Source organism: Saimiri boliviensis, chromosome 17 (genome assembly GCF_048565385.1).
Source record: "Saimiri boliviensis isolate mSaiBol1 chromosome 17, mSaiBol1.pri, whole genome shotgun sequence".
Classification (NCBI taxonomy): domain Eukaryota; kingdom Metazoa; phylum Chordata; class Mammalia; order Primates; family Cebidae; genus Saimiri; species Saimiri boliviensis.
In genome coordinates, this window is record NC_133465.1 from 50,256,115 (window position 1) to 50,277,951 (window position 21,837).

Sequence of the window (21,837 nt, forward strand, 5' to 3'; positions counted from 1 at the left end):
GGGAAAATGGATCACCCCTCTGGAAAGTCACATCCCATACTCTACTTACGTCTTAGGGTTGAAGTAGATGTCACCCCAGAGCCTTTTAGCAAATTCTTGGTAATTAATGTCACCTATGGGAGAAGTCACACAATTATAATCTACCTAGCAGTGTTGTTCAAAATTCTGTTTCAGGTACCACGAATGGTTCATAGCTGAGAACTTCTAGCACTTTCCTTTCCAGGGTCCAGGCATTTCCTTCTAACCAGACAAGAAGGGACACTGAAGCACAAAGGACAGAGTGGCCCAAAGTTGACGAGACTATGCTGGAGCCAAAATGAGAACCCAAGCCTCTCCATCTCCACCAAGCACTAGGACTGAACTATGGACAAGAGCAGGCGTTACACATTTTCCTTTAATAGAACAGGGTCACCTGTCTGCATGGCATCCCCTATTTGCATCTAAACCCTGTCCCTTCTAGAAGTGGAACTTAATCGTTCTTTCACTCTTTCCTAATCTAGACAAGTTCTACTCTGCTGTCAGTGTGGGCCACCTTCCAAGTGCAGTGTCACCCCGAGGCTCTGGCTAGCCCTAGGCCTCAGGTTAGCAATCAATCCAGCCCTCTCGAGAGAAAACACCAAAGCCAACTTTTGCCTCATCTTTTACTGATTAATATTTTTAGTCTGACTCTTAACTGCTAATCCTGGTCAGACTGTACCAAACAATTATGGCTTTTTTTTTTTTTTTTTTTTTTTTTGAGACGGAGTTTTGCTCTTGTTACCCAGGCTGGAGTGCAATGGCACGATCTCGGCTCACCGCAACCTCCGCCTCCTGGGTTCAGGCAATTCTCCTGCCTCAGCCTCCTGAGTAGCTGAGATTACAGGCACGTGCCACCATGCCCAGCTAATTTTTTGTATTTTGAGTAGAGACGGGGTTTCACCATGTTGACCAGGATGGTCTCGATCTCTCGACCTCGTGATCCACCCGCCTCGGCCTCCCAAAGTGCTGGGATTACAGGCTTGAGCCACCGCGCCCGGCCTACAATTATGGCTTTTTAAAGTCAAGACCTTGGGTGATATTCAATTAGATAACTGATGTCACCACCTACCTCTTGGATATTTCTACCCAGACGTCAGACTGTCCCCTCACCTTGTATGGCACAAAGGGAATGCCATCAGCTTTTTCCTAAAGCCACATTCCCCTTCAGACTTCTGTTGTCTCCATCAGTAAGGTTACCACCAGAATTTCATCTAAACTCAAAATCTTTTTCTTCCCTGCTCTGTTAAGTACCAAATTCTCCCCTTTTTTCCCCACATTGTTACTGAAACTTTCCTTCCTCTGAACCACTGAATGTTTATGCCCTCTGTTACTGCACTTACCATGTAGTATAATCACGAAACTTTTTGAAACAGGGTCTCACTCTGTCATCCACGCTGGAGTGCAGTGGCATGACCTTGGTTCTCTGCAGCCTCGACCTCCCTGGCTCATGCAATCCTCCCACCTCTGTCTCCCGACGAGCTGGGACTACAGGTGTACGCCACCATGGCCAGCTAATTTTTAAAATTTTTTATAGAGACAAGGTCTTACAATGTTACCTAGGCTGATTTTGACCTGGCCTCAAGTGATCCTACCTTGGCCTCCCAAAGTGCTGGGATTAGAGGCATGAGCCACTGTACCTGACCTGACCTTGAGTCTTCTCATTGGTGAAACATTCCACTGTTACCTGAAAAGGCCATGACTAACACCACCAGCCTCCATGCCTCTTTTTCCAACCCTGGAAGTCTGGAAATCTTGGCTTTCTACTCTCTATTTGTCTAAGCCCCATCTCCTTCCCACAACTTTGCCTGACTCTAAGCCACTGAGGCTGACCCTTACCCCATCCTTAAATTCCCTCAGTTTTTTTTTTTTTTTTTGAGACGGAGTTTCGCTCTTGTTACCCAGGCTGGAGTGCAATGGCGCGATCTCGGCTCACCGCAACCTCCGCCTCCTGGGTTCAGGCAATTCTCCTGCCTCAGCCTTCCGAGTAGCTGGGATTACAGGCGTGCGCCACCATGCCCAGCTAGTTTTTGTATTTTTAGTAGAGACGGGGTTTCACCATGTTGACCAGGATGGTCTCGATCTCTTGACCTCGTGATCCACCCGCCTCGGCCTCCCAAAGTACTGGGATTATAGGTGTGAGCCACCGCGCCCAGCTAAATTCCCTCAGTTCTATCTGCCTACAGCAGATACTTGGCACTCAGCTCACACTACCACCTCACATTGCCATTCATCACTCTGGGATTCTGTCCGCCCACCGGATAAAGTTTCTGGAAGTCAGAAGTTATTAATCATGCCTTGTATAATATTCCTAGCAGGAGCACATGGTATCAGTTTTGGCAGTAAGGTGTAAATGGACTCTAGTTCCATCTCTATCAGCTCTGTGACCATGGGCATAGCTTCCCCCCATATAAAATGAAAAGGAAGGACTCCATGATCTCTTCCACATTCCCTTCAGTGCTGACTTTCCAGAAGTCTACACATGGCTTTTCATGATAATGCTGTTGCAGCCCAGACCACAGCTAGCTCCAGCATAAACTAACAGTGGGTTCAAAGGATGAGCAACAATCTCGCCCAAGGCTGAGGACCATTTTTGATCAGAAATGAAATCATCTCTGCATTATAATTATAAAAGGGTCTAGGATTTTGCTTCACATGCTCACACAATGGACATTTAGAAACACATACACTTGGGCCGGGCGCGGTGGCTCAAGCCTGTAATCCCAGCACTTTGGGAGGCCAAGGCAGGTGGATCACAAGGTCAAGAGATCGAGACCATCCTCGTCAACATGGTGAAACCCCGTCTCTACTCAAAATACAAAAAATTAGCTGGGCATGGTGGCACGTGCATGTAATCCCAGCTACTCAGGAGGCTGAGGCAGGAGAATTGCCTGAACCCAGGAGGCAGAGGTTGCGGTGAGCTGAGATCGTGCCATTGCACTCCAGCCTGGGTAACAAGAGCAAAACTCCATCTCAAAAAAAAACAAAACACCTATACTTCTACTGGAACCCTGTTCAGTATAATTTCATTTATTGCTCATCTACCCATTTTTTAAAAAGAGCCATCTGGGAACAACTGATATATACATCTAACAAAAAGAAAATGGCCAATGGTCCAATGTTGTGTGAAAAGCACAGATTATATATATATAATATATATACATATTGTTGACCCTTGAACAACATGGGTTTGAATGTCTCAGGTCCAATTATACACAGATTTTTTTCTCCTGCCTCTGCCACCTGAGACAGCAAGACCAATGCCTCCTCTTCCTCAGCCTGCTCAACATGAAGATGATGAAGATGAAGACCTTTATAAAGATCCATTTCTACTTAATGAACAGTACACATATTTTTTCTTCCTTGTGATTTTCTTGGTAATGTCTTCTCCAGCTTATTTTATTATAAGAATACAGTATATATAATACATAAACAAAATATGTGTTAATCAACTGTGTATGTTATTGGTTAAGACTTCTGGTTAACAGCAGCCTACTAGAAGTTAAGATTTCGGGACTGGGTGGCTCATTCCTGTAATCCCAGAATTTGGGAGGCCGAGGTGGGCGGATCACCTGAGGTCAGGAGTTTAAGACCAGCCTGCCAAGATGTTAAAACCCCATCTCTACTAAAAATACAAAAAAATAGCTGCGCGTAGTGGTGCACGCCTATAATCCCAGCTACTCGAAAGTCTGAGGCAGGAGAGTGGCTTGAATCCACAAGGTGGAGGTTGCAGTAAGCTGGAATTGTGCCACTGTACTCCAGCCTGGGCAAAACAGACCTTGTCTCAAAAAAAAAAATAAAATAAAAAAACAGGCCAGGCATGGTGGCTCGGATGTAGGGGCTCACACCTGTAATCCCAGCACTTTGGGAGGCCAAGGTGGGTGGATCACGAGTCAGGAGTTCAAGACCAGCCTGATCAACATGGTAAAACACCGTCTCTACTAAATGCACAAAAATTAGCCGGGCATGGCGGCACGCACCTATAATCCCACCTACTCAGGAGGCTGAGGCAGGAGAATCGCTTGAACCCAGGAGGCAGAGGTTACAGTGAGTTGAGATCGTACCACTGTGCTCCAGGCTGAGTGACAGAGCAAGACTCCATCAAAAACAAACGACCCAAGAAATTAAGATGTGAGGAACACAAAAGTTATATGTAAATTGTTGACATTGAGAAGAGGTTAACAACCCAACTCTCACACTGTTCAAGGATCAACTGTATGTATAACAAAAACAGAACTATAACAAAATGTTAACAGTGGTTATGGTAATGAAATTATGAATGAATTTTGGTTTCTTGACAAGATTTTGTTGAACTTCCACAATAGGCATGTATTAAATTTATACATATTATTTTAAAGAACTAAATTTTTCTTTTCTTGCTTTTTGAGACAGGGTTTTGTCCTGTTCCCCGGGCTGCAGTGCAATGGTTCAATCACGGCTCACTGCAGTCTCAACCCCCTGGGCTCAAGCCATCCTCCCAAGTTGGGACTACAGGTCAGTGGCACCATGCCCAACTAATTTTTTGTACTTTTTTGTACAGATGGGGTTTCGCCGTGTTGCCCAGGCTGGTCTCAAACTACTGGGCTCAACTGATCTGTCTGCCTCAGCTTCCCAAAGTACTGTGATTATAGGTGTGAGCCACTGCACCTGGTCAAAAAAGACTGAATTTTAATCCTCCATTTTTTTCATGAGAGCAAAGGGCTCCATGCTGAGAGTGTGGCAGGACAACTGACTGGCGAGAACAGAAACGCTGATGCTCCACTGCCTGCTGGTCATAAGACCTCTCACAGAGCCTGTCTGCTTGACTCTAAAAACAGGGGTAACAGTGACTTCCCCCTAAGGAACTGTAACATTGAACACAGAAAAGACTCTCAGTGCAGGACTCCTATTGGAATCTGAGGTCACTGGGGAGATGCAAAGATGCAGTCAGAGAACCTCACATAGCAGGAATGTGGTCTCAGGATCTGGTGCTGAGGCTCCAGAAACCCATATTATGTAGCTGCGCATGGCAACAGAGGCCTGTACATGCTGGCTGCAGGGCCACTGTGAGTTCTCAATTAGACCCATCAAATTGATGTGCACCTCCATACGGCTGACTAGAAGCACTAACAGTGAGGGAGATGCCACCTGTGAAGAGGAGGTCTGAAAGTGCCCATGGGCATGGATTATTCCTGTTTTACAAAACCTGTCTCACTCTAGGAGAGACTTTTATTCCTAAAATGAGATCCCTCTTCTCCCATTTCCTCCTATTCACTTTTATTTTTCTATTGTTTAGAAACACTAAACCTGAAAAAAGGGTCTCAAGGCCAGAAAGACCCCCAAATGTGATAATAACAGGTGATAAAATGTTCCCCCAGCAGGGTGCTCTGATACGAAGCCAATTCCTGAGCCATTCAGCATGAAAGGCACACGGGACTCAGGGGAAGCTGGTGAGACAGACTGCCAGCCAGGGCTTACCAAAGGTGTCAGCGTAGATCTTGGCAAAGGAGCCCAGTGTGAAGCAGATGCTGTACTGGGAGCTGGAGAAGCAGACGTTACCCAGGAGTGGGGAAAGGATCAGGTTCTCGTCAGTGGAATACATGCTGAAACAGAGACAGTGGTGAGTGTAGTGCCAGGCTGCAGCGGCCCTGGACACACTGCTAAGGGGAAAGGCAGGAACTCAATAGCACAGCCGCTTCCAGCCCTCGGAAGGGACTTGCGCAAGACACTCAGTTTTGCCAACAGCCTGATCCAAGAAAGTGACATGATGGAGTTGTTCCCTAATTCCCAGTAACAAGCTGATTTCCCAGAGCTGGGAACATTCTGCACAATCTTGGAAAAATTAACTGCACCAGACAGAACAAGGGGAAACCTGGAGGAGAGAGACGAAATCCTTGGAACACAGGAAATGAATCTAATATGATAAGACAGAAATGAAGAAGTATATTTGAGAAAAACCTCAACTTCACAAATACAAGCAGACATAAACATCATTTAAAAAAGAGAAAAGAAAGGAAAAGAAGAAAAGTAACTCTGCTCTTCACTCTCACTGTCATACTCTTGTGTTTGGCTTTATTTTACAGTGTTAAGACTTTCAATCTTAAAAGCAGAAACCACAAGCATCCGAGTTCACTAACATTTATAAGAAAACCAGTTGTACAAGGGGATCAAATCCACAATCCTAGCCTTACTGGCACATTATCTTATGGAATTTTCCAATATAGAAATAAAAGTATGGCTTATAAAGAACAACCCTCTACCCCATTCTACTCTACCTCTAAGTTATACTCCCCAGAGACACTGCTTTCAACACTTTTTTTTTTTTTGAGACAAAGTCTCACCCTGTTACCCAGGCTGGAGTAGAGTGCAGTATCACAATCTTGGCTCACTGCAACCTCCACCTCCTGGGTTCAAACAATTCTCGTGCCTCGGCCTCCTGAGTAGCTGGGATTACAGGTGCGCGCCACATGCCCGGCTAATTTTTTTGTACTTTTAGTACAGACAGGGTTTCACCATGTTGGTCAGGCTGGTCCCAAACTCCTGTCTTCGTGATCTGCCCATCTCAGCCTCCCAAAGCACTGGGATTATAGGCGTGAGCTACCGCGCCTGGCCTACGACACTTTCAAAGTTGCTTTTAGGGTATTTACCCCCAGATTTCTATGTAATATGTTTACATTGCTTTTTCTTGCCTGGAGGTTCTTTTGTTTCTGAGACAGGGTCTTGCCCTGTTGCCTAGGCTGGAGCACAGTGGCACGATCATAACTCACTGTACCCTCGATCTCTAAAGCTCATGAGATCCTCCCTCCTCAGCCTCCAAAGTAGCTGGAACTGCAGGCATGAACCACCAAGCCTGGCTAATTTTTGTAGAGATGAGATACAAAAGCCATGTTGCCCAGGCTGGTCTTGAACTCCTGGGCTCAAGCAATCTCCTGCCTTGGCCTCCCAAAATGCTAGGATTATAGGTATAACCACTGTGCCTGGCCTCTGGTTTAGTGGTTTGAAACTTGACTTCCTATTTTACTAAATCAGATTAAATTTAGCCCTATCCCACCTCCTTTTTTTTAATTACCTTTTTTTTTTTCTTGAGACGAAGTTTCGCTCGTTACCCAGGCTGGAGTGCAATGGCACAATCTTGGCTCACCACAACCTCCACCTCCTGGGTTCAAGCAATTCTCCCGCCTCAGCCTCCCAAGTAGCTGGGATTACAGGTGCGCGCCACCATGCCCAGCTAATTTTTGTATTTTTAGTAGAGACGGGATTTCACCTTGTTGACCAGGATGGTCTCGATCTCTTGACCTCGTGATCTACCTGCCTCGGTCTCCCAAAGTGCTGGGATTATAGGCGTGAGCCACTGCGCCTGGCCCTTTTTTTTTTTTTTAAAGAGACAGGATCGCCGGGCGCGGTGGCTCAAGCCTGTAATCCCAGCACTTTGGGAGGCCGAGGCGGGTGGATCACGAGGTCAAGAGATCGAGACCATCCTGGTCAACATGGTGAAACCCCATCTCTACCAAAAATACAAAAAATTAGCTGGGCATGGTGGTGCGTGCCTGTAATCCCAGCTACTCAGGAGGCTGAGGCAGGAGAATTGCCTGACCCCAGGAGGCGGAGGTTGCGGTGAGCCGAGATCGCGCCATTGCACTCCAGCCTGGGTAACAAGGGCGAAACTCCGTCTCAAAAAAAAAAAAAAAAAAAAAAAAGAGACAGGATCTCACTGTCACCCACATTGGAGTACAACAGCACGATCATAGCTCACTATAACCCTGAACTCCTTGGCTCAAGTGATCCTCTTGCCTCTACTTCCTGAGTAGCTAGGACTTCAAACACGTGCCACCATGCAAAGCAAATTTAAAAATTTTTTTTAGACACAGAGTCTAGCTATGTTGCCCAGGCTGGTCTTGAACTCTTAGCCTTAAGTGATCCTTCCTCCTCCGCCTCTTAAAGTGTTGAAATCACAGGCATAAGTTATCACACCTGGTCTTTTTGTTAAAAGACATTTGTAATTTCATCCTTTGGACTCATGATGTCATGTTGGGCTCTAGTCATTCTAGCCCTTACAGAGATGGGGTGAAGATATTCCTTTTGAAAAGTAGTGCTATGCACTAGGAAGGCTCCCGAAGATAACTGTCTCTAGCCACACAGGTACCATCCCCAATCCTCAAATGGAGAGGCATTCTTTCAGTAGGATGGCCTCCTCACAGGTCCATGTGAGAGGTCACAGAAAGTGATCCAGCGCTCTCTTCAGCCTGTAGTAAGACTGTCTCTAAGATATATCTAATCTCTGTTTCAAAGGCCCTTTGATATTATAAAGTATCATAACCAGTGGCTCACGCCTATAATCCCAGCACTTTGGGAGGCCAAGGCAGGTGGATCACAAAGTCAAGAGATCAAGACCATCCTAGCTAACATGGTGAAACCCTGTCTCTACTAAAAATAGAAAAATTAGCTGGGTGTAGTGGTGCGCACCTGTAGTCCCAGCTACTCAGGAGGCTGAGATAGGAGAATTGCTTGAACCCGGGAGGCAGAGGTTGCAGTGAGTCGAGATCAGGCCACTGCACTCTAGCCTGGGCGACAGAGCAAGACTCCATCTCAAAAAAAAAAACAACAAAGTGTCATAACCATCACCCGTATGTATTAATGCAAGCCCTAAATCCATCTTTTTGAGAAGCAGGTATATGGTATATCCACAGAAACAAAGCAAACAGTTTCTTAATTTATTCAGACTGTGTTAATTATAAGATAATAGCAGCTAACATCATTAGTACATCAGCTGCTATATGGCAAGCACTGTGCTAAGTATGATCCATCAGATATCTACTTAATTTCTTATAACATCATTTATAAGTTATTATGTTAACGTATACTGTAAATGCCTAATAATATTTGCCATTATTGCTACTAGGCAAATATTATTCCTTTTTTACTGAAGCAGAAACTGAACTTAAGTACTTTGCCCAACTTTACATGGTTAGTATATGCTGAAGATGAGGCTGATTCTAGAGCCCAGGCTGGGTGCAGTAGCTCACATCTGTAATGCCAGCCTTTTGGAAGGCCAAGGTGGAAGAATTGCTTGAGGCCAGGAGTTCAAGACCAGCCTGGGCAACACAGCAAGACTCCATCTCTACTAAAAAAAATTTTTTTTAATGAAAAATAAAAATAAAACAATTAGCCAGGTATGGTGGCGCATGCCTATGGTCCCAGCTACTCAGGAGCATGATGTGGTTGCTTTAGCCCAAAGTTCAAGGCTGCAGTGAGCTGTGATTGTGACACTGCACTCTAACTTGGGCAATAGAGATCCTAACTCTAGAAAGAGAAGAAATTCAATAGAGCCCAAGTATTGATCATTATAGTAAACTGAAGGTGTGCCTTAGCACAGGTGGCTAAGGCACAGAGGTAACAGACCCCTGCAGAGACACAGAATGTGCCTCTAGTCTTGCCCAACAAACTCATCAACACATGACAAGAAATAAATCAGAGTTGTTCTCAGAAGTATTCAGGGTTAAAAGCCAGAGTCTCTGAGGACAGGAAATCTACTCCTGGGGGTCTTCTACCTTATTAATCCATTGACCTCATCCACAATGTGGCGCAGCTTGTAATACGCATCAGTTGGAGGCAGCTTCAGCTCCAGGATCAGCCGGTCAATCTTGTTGATGCACACAGTGACCGCCAGCCTCTCCTGTACCGCGTGCTTGATCAGCCGCTCTGTGTTCAGCATCACCTGAGAAACACAAGGCTCAGAAGGTGGTAAGGAGAACAAGGAGGGCAGAAAGTTCAAAGCAGAACCAAAGAAGGCACTATTTCAAACCATGAAGCCTGGGGAGAAAAAAAGACCTGGGGAAGTATCACTGGGTGAAAGCAGAGAGCATCCCATCCGAAGATAGACACAGGAACTTTAAGAGGGCACCTTGCAGGATTGAGAACTGAATAAACCCATGAATGATGATGTTGGGAGCCAGGTTTCCTTCTTAGAGAAGGAAATAAGAAGGCTGGGAAAAGCCTGTGGTGCTGAGATGGAATTGGGGGTATTAGGATTAATGCATGATTTTTAATATATGTGTGCAGAAATAGTTATAGACATGTACGAATGTATATAACCTAGCTGTGCTCAGTGAGGGCCTAGAAGCAATGTACCCAGTAGCAATCAGCATACCCAAACCTTTGTTTCTAAATACTAGACCCCACTATAAGCGAGAGCTGCTAGGCTGGGTGCAGTGGCTCACACCTGTAATCCTAGAATTTTGGGAGGCCAAGGCAGGAGGACTGCTTGAAGCCAGAAGTTTGAGACCATCCTGGGCTACAGAGTGAGAACCCGTCTCTCTAAAAACTATTTTAAAATAAGCCGAGCATGGTGGCACGTACCTATGGTTCAGTTATTTGGGAGGCTGAAGTGGGAGAATGACTTGAGCCCAGGGGCTGAAGGCTGCTGTGAGGTATAATTGCACCACTGCACTCCTGCCTGGGCCAGAGAGGAAGACCCCATCTCTTCGAAGGAAAAAAAAAAAAAAGCCAGCACTCCTTGAAGAAATGACTGATTCCAGGACTGGATCAGAGAAAGATATGTCTAGAACACCTTTTTGTGCATGAAAGTAAGGAAGTACAGTATTGAAAAAACGATGAGACATCAAAAGGATGATGGAGCCAGCCAAAAGGAGCTCTCACTGGCCAAATCTGGAATGAGAGCACTAGAGCGCCAGAATGTGTAAGGACAGCAACAGATTATAACTCACTGAATAAAATACAAACCCAAACATCCATACTGATAATAAGCAAATGGGGGAGAAGCAAAAGCACTTCTTTACAACAGAATTCCACCAACAGGCCAGGCCCAGTGGCTCACGCCTGTAATCCCAGCACTTTGGGAGGCCGAGGCCAGTGGATTGCTGGAGGTCAGGAGTTCAAGACCAGCCTGACCAACATGGTAAAATCCAAAAATATAAAAAAATATAAAAATGAGCTGGGAGTGGTGGCAGGTGCCTGTAGTCCCAGTTGCCCGGGAGGCTGAGGCAGGAGACTCACTTGAATCCAGGAGACAGAGGTTGCAGTGAGCCAAGATCGTGCCACTGCACTCCAGCCTGAGCAACAGAGCGAGACTCCATCTCAAAAAAAAAACAAAAAAAAAACCAAAATGAAACAACAACAACAAAAAACAATGGCCTGGTGCAGTGGTTTACACCTATAACTCCAGCACTTTGGGAGGCAGAGGTGAGAGGACCATCTGAGCTCAGGAGTTCGAGACCAGCCTGGCCAACATGGAAAAACCCCGTCTCTACTAAAAATACAAAAATTATCCAGGCATGGTGGTGTGCACATGTAATCCCAGCTATTTGGGAGGCTGAGACAGGAGAATCACTTAAACCCAGAAGGCAGAGGTTGCAATAAACCGAGATTGTACCACTTCACTTCAGCCTGGGCAACAGAGCAAGACTCTATCTCAAAAACAAAACAAAACAAATAAGAAGAGTTAGAAGACTAATCATTTGCAACTATTGTTGGTATAAGCCAAGAATCATCAATGGATGACAAAACTGATAAAGTTTGATAAGAAGCAGAAAAAAGGCCGGGTGTGGTGGCTCACGCCTGTAATTCAAGCACTTTGGAGGCCAAGGCGGATAGATCACCTGAGGTTGGGAGTTCAAGACCAGCCTAACCCAGCCTAACCAACGTGGTGAAACTCCGTCTTTAAAAAAAAAAAAAAAAAAGGCAGAATAACCAGATTCTAATAACCAGAGCCTAATCACGAGGAAATATTAGACAAACCCCAAACCCAACTTGAGAGACATTCTACAAAATAAGTGCCCTGTACTTCTCAAAAGTGTCAATGTCATAAAAGACCAAGGGAGGCTAAAGAACAGCTTCAATTCAGAGAGACTTGAAAATCATGAAAACTAAATGCTAATGCATCACTCTGGATTAGGGGAAAAAAAATTCTATGATGGAAATTGCTGGTATGGTTAGTAAAATTGAATAAAGTCTGTAGAAAAAGATCTATACAACAGGATTATGTCAATGTCAAATTTTCTGGTTTTGGTAACTGTACTGTGAATATGTAGGTGAATGTCCTTATTCTTAGAAAATACATTCTGAAATATTCAAATGGTTCAAGGGGAAAATATACACACCTCTGTGTGTGTGTGTGTGTGTGTGTGTGTTTCTGAACGTGTACAGAGAGAGAATTACAAAGTAAATGAGGGTGGGTTCTTTGTACAATTCTTGCAAGTTTTCACTGTGATATTATTCCAAAATAAAGTCAGTTAAAAAAAAAAAACAACACAATTCTGGCTCCCTCTGCTGGCTGTCTCACCAATGACAACACGAATGAGCTTGGCCAAAGTGTTTAATCTCTCAATTCAGGAATACAGAAGATACCCTAGTCTTTTAACTCCAATCTCTTGGAAAAACTCAACTAATATTAAAAATCCACTTACAAGAACATACTCTCCTCCCTTTCTTTTATTTACATTTGTCATTTTATCTTTTGTGTTTTCTGAATAACAATGAGTTTTCATTTTGAGCTTCATTGAGCAGGAAGCAAGGGGACCCACAGATAATTTTTTTTCTTCTTTTTTTGAGAGTGTTTCACTCTGTCACCCAGGTTGGACTGTAGTGGCGCTATCTCAGCTCACTGCAACCTCCAACTCCCAGGCTTAAGTGATTGTCCTGCTTCAGCCTAATGAGTAGCTGGGATTAGAGGCGTGGGTCACCACACCCAGCTAATTTTTTTTTTTTTTTTTTTTTTTTTGAGACGGAGTTTCACTCTTGTTACCCAGGCTGGAGTGCAATGGCACGATCTCGGCTCACTGCAACCTCTGCCTCCTAGGTTCAGGCAATTCTCCTGTCTCAGCCTCCTGAGTAGCTGGGATTACAGGCACGAGCCACCATGCCCAGCTAATTTTTTGTATTTTTAGTAGAGACGGGGTTTCACCTTGTTGACCAAGATGGTCTCGATCTCTTGACCTTGTGATCCACCCACCTCGGCCTCCCAAAGTGCTGGGATTACAGGCTTGAGCCACCGCGCCCGGCAATTTTTGTATTTTTGTATTTCGCCAGGTTGGCCAGACTGGTCTCAAACTCCTGACCTCAGGTGATCCACCCACCTCAGCCTCCCAAAGTGCTGGGATTACTGAGCCTGGTGAGAATTAATTTTGAACTTCATTTGCTGCTTTAATTTTAGAGCAAATTTGAGCCTTAATTCCAGAGAGTTTCAAGTTTGCTAGCTCCCAGGTCTCTCAGTGCTCTGGGTATCGTGTGGGGGCAAACATAACAGGGTAGATGAGATTCTGAGAAGTCCGACTCACCCCCTCTGCGGCATCAATGAAAAGGACCACTCCATCTGAGATACGCAAGCCGGCTGTAACCTCATCAGAGAAATTCACATGTCCTGAAAAGCAAATTCTAAGTCAGTTATGACTTGGTGCAAAATAAAGCACAATTAACAGGTAGGGTGAACTGAGGGGCACTGCAAAGCCCGAGAACCCCCAAATGTCCCCTTTCTCTCCACGTCATAACCGCCTACAGAGTAAACATTTCCCCCATTAGAGTCATATCCTTGCATTAAGCTTTTCTACGGGAGGCTCCCTACATAAAAAGAAGGAAGTGCCTTCCCCATTAGAGCATGAGTCCACACTCACATACCAGCTTAGCCTAATCAGCAGTAAGCAGAATTCTGACGGACTCAAGACAATCTGGAGGCAGGAGAAAGGGCAAAGGAGGGCCTGCCTGGAGCACAGTGTACAGTTCAAGGAAGGCAGTTCCTGGCGAGGGGCTATGGGAGCAGGGTCTGAGAGGTATCAGGGTACTGGGCATCTGATGGTGCCAAGAAGGCAAATCAGCCAAAACCTAAAACCTTCCAGTTTTTAAAAACTCTGCCCCAGCTGGTCCTTTCCAAAAGAGGAAGAGTCAGCCAAGGTGCGCTGCTCTCGAGGTCATCTGTACATTCACCAGTCTCCTTCAAAACACTGAGAGCACTCAAGGCCAGGGACTGGATCTGGCTCACCTTTAGCTCCCCAGCAGTTAGCATGGGGTCTGACAGGCTGAAATGAGTAAGATTCTCTAAAATGGTTAAATATTCTAAAGAGTAAAGACAAGAATAGGAGGCCTGGAGTATGATGCCTGCTAAACTAACAAGTCAGAAACAAAGGAGAGTCAAAACTGAAAATGGTTTCAGTGAAGGTGAGGGAATGTAAAAACAAAGATTCACTGCTCTGTTCTGCTTGGGAAAGTGAGAGGACACACACAAAACAAGGACAAGTTTCTAATAATTAAAAGCCAAAGGATGTCCTACCTGGGGTGTCCATGATATTGAAGAGATAAGATTTTCCTTTGGTGTCTGGCAAGACCACTGTCACAGGAGTGCTTTTGATGCCAACACCTCTCTGAAAGGAACAAAGAGTGGTCAAGACCTCTTCCTATGCAAGAGGGGTTTATTTCATTCTTGGGGGTCCCCAGTTGCTAGTAAATTACACTGATGTTTTTCTAGGTCTCTAACCAGCATGACCTTGAAGATGAAATACCTTGGTGTTAGATAGCATTTTTGGGGGGCTTGTTTCAAATATGAAAAGATGAAAATGAATTACTGCAAACAAACTGCTATTAAGCCTTATCAGAGACTCCAGGGTCCTAGAATCTCATCCTCTTTATACATTAGAAACAAAAACAAGCTGAGCACCTTGAAAGTAAAAAGGTACAATCTCGGGTATTTTAGTTTTAGTTTTTTTTTTTTTTTAAAGGAATATAAAAGCTATAATAAACATTTTTTAAAACTCCAGTCAAACCAATACATACAAATACATACATACATATAAAACAATAACACTAAAAATTTTAAAACAGTAACAGCTAACATTCACTGATTGCTGATCTATCTTAACTAATTCCAAGTGCTTTTAGCCAGCCATACTTACTTATACTTAAAACTTCCATTAGGAAAAAGGGACAGAAATAAGAGGCGGGGGAAAGAGAAGGGGTCAGAGAGGAGAAAGATTCGATGGAAAGACAAAAAGAAAAGCACAAATATATAGAAACCCATTTTCAAAGAGAAGCTACTCCTAGAAAGAGGTCATCATATGGATGAAGTCATCCTGCAGATTTTTCAAGGATGATGTCATTTAAAAAAATCACACTGAGCTATAGCACACTATAGCACAAATGCAGGCATCATCTCTTAGCATTTGCCCGGTATTAGGCCAACTTTAATCTAGTCAAGAACAGGAGGGTCCCCCACCCAACCTGCAGCTTGCCTACCCAGTTCTCTTTCAAATTATAACCCTGGAGTGACTGGAGGAAGGAGGAGATGGGGTGTGAAAAGTGGAAAGAGCAGGTGGCTCCCCTACATTCCCTACAAAACGATTACTGGCAGATCTGGTGAAGGCAACAATCGGACGCCCCGGGACATGCTTACCTCTTGCTCTGTGAAGAGGATGTCAGTATAGCACAGCTGAAAAAAATTGACTGTTGTTACCACCTGAATTCAGACTCCTCTCCCACAAATGAACCATCAAGCACTTTCCCTCATCACCTCCCAGCTCAAGAGTTTCTTTGAGATTAGAGAGAGAGCAGGGTGGCCCCACAGCAATTCCAGACAATGAGACCAATGCCCACACAGCTGAAAATTCTCCTGGGTGTGTGGAGGATTTTTTTTTTTTTTTGGAGACAGAGTTTTGCTCTTGCTGCCCAAGCTGGAGTGCAATGGTGTGACTTCAGCTCATTGCAACCTCCACCTCTGGGTTCAAGTGATTCTCCTGCCTCAGCCTCCCAAGTAGCTGGGATTACAGGCATGCACCACCATGCCCAGCTAATTTTCTATTTTTAGTAAACGTGGGGTTTCACCATGTTGGTCAGGCTGCTCTTGAACTCCTGACCTCAAGTGATCCACCTGTGTTGGCTTCCCAAAGTGCTGGGATTAAAGGCGTGAACCACTGTGCTTGGCCAGGATTTTTTTTTGGTTGCAGTTTCTGTCGTTTTTTTTTTTTCTTCAGATGGAGTCTTCTCTGTTGCCCAGGCTGGAGTGCAATGGTGTGATGTTGGCTCACTGCAGCCTCCGCCTCCCAGGTTCAAGCGATTCTCCTGCCTCAGCCTGAGTAGCTGGGACTACAGGTGTGTGCCACCGTGCCCAGCTACATTTTGCATTTTTAATAGAGATGATCTTTTGCTGTATTGGACAGGCTGATCTGAAACTCCTGACTTCAAGTGATCCTCCCATCCTGGCCTCCCAAAGTGCTGGGATTGCAGGCATGAGCCACCATGCCCAGCCTGTTTTTGTCTTTTTGGTTGGGGGAGATCATTGAAGACCAGGTATAGCTAAGAGCTGATTTACATCAAATGCACGGAATTCTTAGTGTGGTAAAGGGAGACACGTCGACCTTCATGCTAGAGTGTTAAAACAACCAATATGGCAGGGATTGAACGTTTATTGCACTGAGACTTGCAGCCACAGTTGGCCTCATTCACAGGCATTTAAATTTACCATGAAAACCAGGTACAATTGTATCACATTTATAGAGCAGGCTATTAATACTATGACAGGAAAGAATAGACTATAAAAGTCAGGATATATCATAACAGAGAAGGGATCCCAAGTGCAAAATGGATCACCCAAAAATACTGCAACTTAATATTCTCTATGCTCCTGAGAAAGTTGAAACTGAAATTATTTTCTTACAGCCTATTAATAGAGATTACAATTATAAAGCTGCACTTTGGAGGCGTCATTATTTATAGCGAACAGGAAGGGTGAAGGAAGGAGAAGGAGAGAGACATCTTTAGCTGTTCTGAATGGTTCATGCTAAACTCTCAACAGAAGTTCTACTTACGTCTTGGTCATAGCGCTTTCTGATTTCCGGGTGAGTCTGCTCAATTAAACAATCTACGAAACATGTCTAAAAGGAAAGAGACAGTTAAGACCTGCCAACCACAGAGGAAAATTTACTGTGCCCTTCCCCCAGCTCCTAATACATCACATAATTTAGGGACAAGGAGAAGAAAGGAGAGCAAGGAGGATTATGGGACAGCAAAGAATTAACACTGAAGCCACAGGATTATTGTCAAATAAAAGATGAAATCTTTCTTAGACAGGCATCCCCTAGGAAATGAAAACTTATAAAAATCAGAGTAAGGCTCAATTTCCCACCTTCTGTCCAGATATAGACACAAGGCTCAGGCATGCAAGTGGCTTAGGAACAGGCTCCACCTGCTGCTTGGGAAAAGCCAGAATTTCACAGCATGGTTTCATAACAGGCATGCAGCGTCCCTCGTCAAGAGTTGAGCCTTGTGACCTGGAACCTCAACCACTGTGATTCTGAGAGTTCAAAAAACGAGGAGGCACACAAGAGAAATCCTGTTCCAAGTAGCTGAAGTTCTCTTGTACCTTGCCGTGGTGGAGATGTCCACAAAGGGTCACGTTTCTGATGAGCTCTGAGTTATCCATCAGATCTGCCAAGAAACTGAAAGGACAAAGGAAAAGAGAAAAGAGACTTTGGCAAAAGTTTCCAAATGAGGAGCGGTGTAAAGGTATTTAAGGTATTTTTGGCCAGGAACAACTTTCAGACCAACTGGAGAGCACTCAGGCAGATAGATGTGAATGTCTATACTTACATAGCTCTGGCTTTAAGAATGCAAGAAACTTATCCATGAGGTAACACAATCTGGGAATGTACTATCATGGGAATTTTTTTTTTTTTTTTTGCGCTCTGTCACCCAGCCTGGAGTGCAATGGCGTAATCTCAGCTCACTGCAACCTCTGCCTCCTGGGTTCAAGTGATTCTCCTGCCTCAGCCTCCCAAGTAGCTGGAACTACAGGCATGTACTACCACACCCGCCTAATTTTTTTTTAGTAGAGACGGGGTTTCACCATGTTGGTCAGGCTGGTCTCGAACTCCTGACCTCAAATGATCTGCCCACCTCTGCCTCCCAAAGTGCTAGGATTACAGGCGTGAGCCACCACGCCCAGCCCACAGGAATTTCAATAGTAATACAGCAAGACTGAAAATGAAAGAAGAGGCTGGGCATATAATCCCAGCACTTTGGGAGGCCAAGACAGGCGGATCACAGGTTAAGAGATCAAGCCATCCTGGCCAACATGGTGAAACCCCGTCTTTACTAAAAACACAAAAATTAGCTGGGCATGGTGGTGTGTGCCGGTAGTCCCAGCTACTCGGGAGGCTGAACCAGGAGAATTGCTTGAACCCAGGAGGTGGAGGCTGCAGTGAGCCAAGGCTGCGTGACTGCACTCCAGCCTGGCAACAGAGCAATACTCTGTCTAAAAAATAAATATATAAATACATAATTTTAAAAATTAAAAACGTCTGCACAATCGGAGATAATCTATTTCAGAAGGGACTCTAATGTTTTGAACATACAAGAGGTCAGTAGGTTTTTGTTTTTAGACAGAGTCTCACTCTCATTGCCCAGGCTGGAGTGCATTGGCACAAGCATGGCTTATCGCAGCCTCAACTTCCCCAGGCTCAGAAGATTCTCCTGCCTCAGCCTCCTAAGCAGCTGGGGCTACAGGTGCATGCCACCAAGACCAGATAATTTTTTGTATTTTTAGTAGAGACGGGGTTTCACCATGTTATCCAGACTGGTTTTGAACTCATGGGCTCAAGTGATCTGCCTGCCTTGGCTTCCCAAATGGCTGGGATTATAGGCATGAGCCACTGTGCCCAGCTCCAGTATGTTTTAAACGCAAACAAACAAACAAAAAGTTTCTTTATCAGGCTGGACGCAGTGGCTCATGCCTGTAATCCCAGCACTTTGGGAGGCCAAGGTGGGTGGGTCACCTGAGGTGAGGAGTCTGAAACCAGCCTGGCCAACTTGGCAAAACCCCATCTCTACTAAAAATACAAAAAATTATCTGGGCATGGTGGCAGGCACCTGCAATCCCAGCTACTCGAGGGACTGAGGCAAGATAATCATTGAACCTGGGAGGTGGAGGTTGCAGTGAGTTGAGATCAAGCCTGAGCAACAAGAAATGGAAACTCCATCTCAAAAAAAAAAAAAAAAAAAAAAAAAAAAAAAAAAAAAAAGCTTTGTTATCTAATAAGTCATAAGCATTTCAATATATGAGGACCATACAAGTATATTTTGCTAGTGAAAATGTTTTCTTTTTTTTTTTTTTTTTTTTTTTTGAGACGGAGTTTCACTCTTGTTACCCAGGCTGGAGTGCAATGGTGCGATCTCGGCTCACTGCAACCTCCGCCTCCTGGGTTCAGGCAATTCTCCTGCCTCAGCCTCCTGAGTAGCTGGGATTACAGGCACACGCCACCATGCCCAGCTAATTTTTTTTTTGTATTTTTAGTAGAGACGGGTTTCACCATGTTGACCAGGATGGTCTCGATCTCTTGACCTTGTGATCCACCCGCCTCGGCCTCCCAAAGTGCTGGGATTACAGGCTTGAGCCACCACGCCCGGCGAAAATGTTTTCCATAATAGTTTAGAGTATAAAGAGACTAAATGGCTGGGCATAGTGGCTTACACCTGCAATCCCAGCACTTTGGGGACCAAAGTGGAAGAACTGCTTGAGGCCAGAAGTTCAAGACCAGCTTGGACAACCTAGCAAGACTCCATTGCTACAACAAATTTAAAAATTGCCAGGTGCAGTGGCACACACTGGTAATCCCAGCTACTCAAAAGGCTGAGGTGGGAGAACCGCCTAAGCCCAAGGCTGCAGAGACTAGACTGCACCACTGCACACCAGCCTGGGTGACAGAGTACGAGTCTGTCTCAAAAAAAAAAAAAAGAAGCCAGGCACAGCAGCTCATGCCTATAATCCCCGCACTTTGGGAGGCTGAGGTGGGCGGATCACCTGAGGTCAGGAGTTTGAGACCAGCCTGGCTAACATGATATAACCCCATCTATACCAGAAATATTAGCCAGGCGTGGTGGCACGTGCCCGTAATCCTAGCTATTGGGGAGGCTGAAGCAGGAGAATCATCTGAACCTGGGAAGTGGAGGTTGTAGTGAGTCAAGATCACACCACTGCACCCCAGCCTGGGCAACACGAGACTCTGTCTCAACAACAACAACAAAAAAAGAGAGACAGAGACAGAGAGCACCTAAATGATCCTACACATATATCCACCTGCTTCTGCTCTCCTTTTCAAAATAATGAGTGGAGGGCTGGGGCACAGTTGGCTCACGCCTGTAATCTCAGCACTTTGGGAAGCTAAGGCAGGAGAATCATTTGAGCAAAGAAGTTTGAGACCAGCCTGGGCAACACAATAAAGCCCTATAAAATACACAAAAATTAGCCAGGTGTGGTGGTGTGTTCCTGTAGTCCCAGCTACTTGGGAGGATGCAACTGATAGATCTATTGAGCCTAAGAAGTCAAGGCTGCAATGAGCCATGATCATGCCACTGCACTCCAGCCTGGGCAACAAAATGAGACATTGTCTTAAAACAACAACAAAAACGAAATAAAGAGCTAATATGTTCCTAAAATACTCATCAGTCTTACTGAGTCAAAACAGGCTGTTTTGACTCTGGTGGACCTAACTATTGACTCTGGTGGACCCAACAGTGTTAACTATAATGCCCAAGTCTGTCCTAAAGGCTGGTTTTCAATATCAAACTAAAGATCTGGAAGAGGAAACAACTAACACCTGGATGAGCACTAAGAGACAAGACTAAGCCCAAATATCCCAGCAGCCACATTAGCACATGGAGATATGTGCTGCCATAACTTACTGGCAATTTCAGCCACAAACCACCTCCTATCTCTATAAAAACATGAACCCAGTCGGCTAGGCACGGTGGCTCAGGCCTGTAATCCCAGCACTTTGGGAGGCCGAGGTGGGCGGATCATGAGGTCAAGAGATCGAGACCATCCTGGCCAACATGGTGAACCCTGTCTCTACTCAAAAATACAAAAATTAGGGCCGGATGCGGCGGCTCACGCCTGTAATCCCAGCACTTCGGGAGGCCGAGGGGGGTAGATCATGAGGTCAAGAGATCGAGATCATCTTGGCCAACATGGTGAAACCCCGTCTCTATTTAAAAATGCAAAAAATTAGCCGGACGTGGTGGCACATGCCTGTAATCCCAGCTACTTGAGAGGCTGAGACAGGAGAATTGCTTGAACCCAGGAGGCGGAGGTTGCGGTGAGCCGAGAATGCGCCATTGCACTCCACCTGGGCAACAAGAGCGAAACTCCGTCTCAAAAAAACAAAAATTAGCTGGGCGAGGTGGCGTGCGCTTGTAGTCCCAGCTACTCGGGAGGCTGAGGCAGGAAAATTGCTTGAACCCGAGAGGAGGAGGTTGCAGTGAGCTGAGATCGTGCCACTGCACTCTAGCCTGGCACCTAGTGACAGAACAAGACTCTATCTCAAAAAACAAAACAAAACAAAACAAAACAAAACAAAACAAAACAAAACAAAACAAAACAGAACAAAACATGAACCCACAGCATTCCTACAGAGAAGCTGAGCAACCTTATAACTTACTCCATCTCATACACCGTAACAGGTAACGTCTGCTCCATCAGAGTGAATTTCTTGGTTTTTACTGGCTTAATAATGGGTTCTATAAGAAAAAAAAAAAAAAAAGGTAGTGATGTGTAGGTAGGCATAAAACATAAAAATACAAAGCACTATACCATTAGACTGACCTTTCAGAATGTATGACGTATGACATCCGTTTATTTTACTCTCAAGGATCACTCATATGTTGAGAAGGTTTTGGAAATGCTGTTTGGCATGAGACAGTGAAGGGCCTTGAATTGGGGAAAGAGGAGTCTGGACTTCATTTTGAGGGAGAGTGGGAAGAATGGAGAGGGAATGGATGTAGGCTGAGGTCAAAGTCAGTTCCAGAAGATCAATAAAAACTTTTTTTTTTTTTTGGACACAGGGTTTTACT

At 44.9% G+C, this 21,837-nt stretch overlaps 1 protein-coding gene across 1 annotated transcript in view; it reads right to left on the reverse strand.

The window, feature by feature from the left end:
* Positions 1 to 21,837, reverse strand: part of EFTUD2 (elongation factor Tu GTP binding domain containing 2) — a 57,608-nt gene that overhangs the window by 20,075 nt on the left and 15,696 nt on the right. The window contains exons 4-12 of the mRNA XM_003943581.4: positions 21,426 to 21,504; positions 17,354 to 17,429; positions 16,800 to 16,865; positions 15,389 to 15,424; positions 14,273 to 14,363; positions 13,287 to 13,369; positions 9,543 to 9,709; positions 5,473 to 5,597; positions 50 to 113 (exon numbers count right to left, since the gene is read on the reverse strand). Coding sequence (XP_003943630.1) covers positions 50 to 113; positions 5,473 to 5,597; positions 9,543 to 9,709; positions 13,287 to 13,369; positions 14,273 to 14,363; positions 15,389 to 15,424; positions 16,800 to 16,865; positions 17,354 to 17,429; positions 21,426 to 21,504 — 787 coding nt within the window. The remainder of the gene's footprint in view (positions 1 to 49; positions 114 to 5,472; positions 5,598 to 9,542; positions 9,710 to 13,286; positions 13,370 to 14,272; positions 14,364 to 15,388; positions 15,425 to 16,799; positions 16,866 to 17,353; positions 17,430 to 21,425; positions 21,505 to 21,837) is intronic.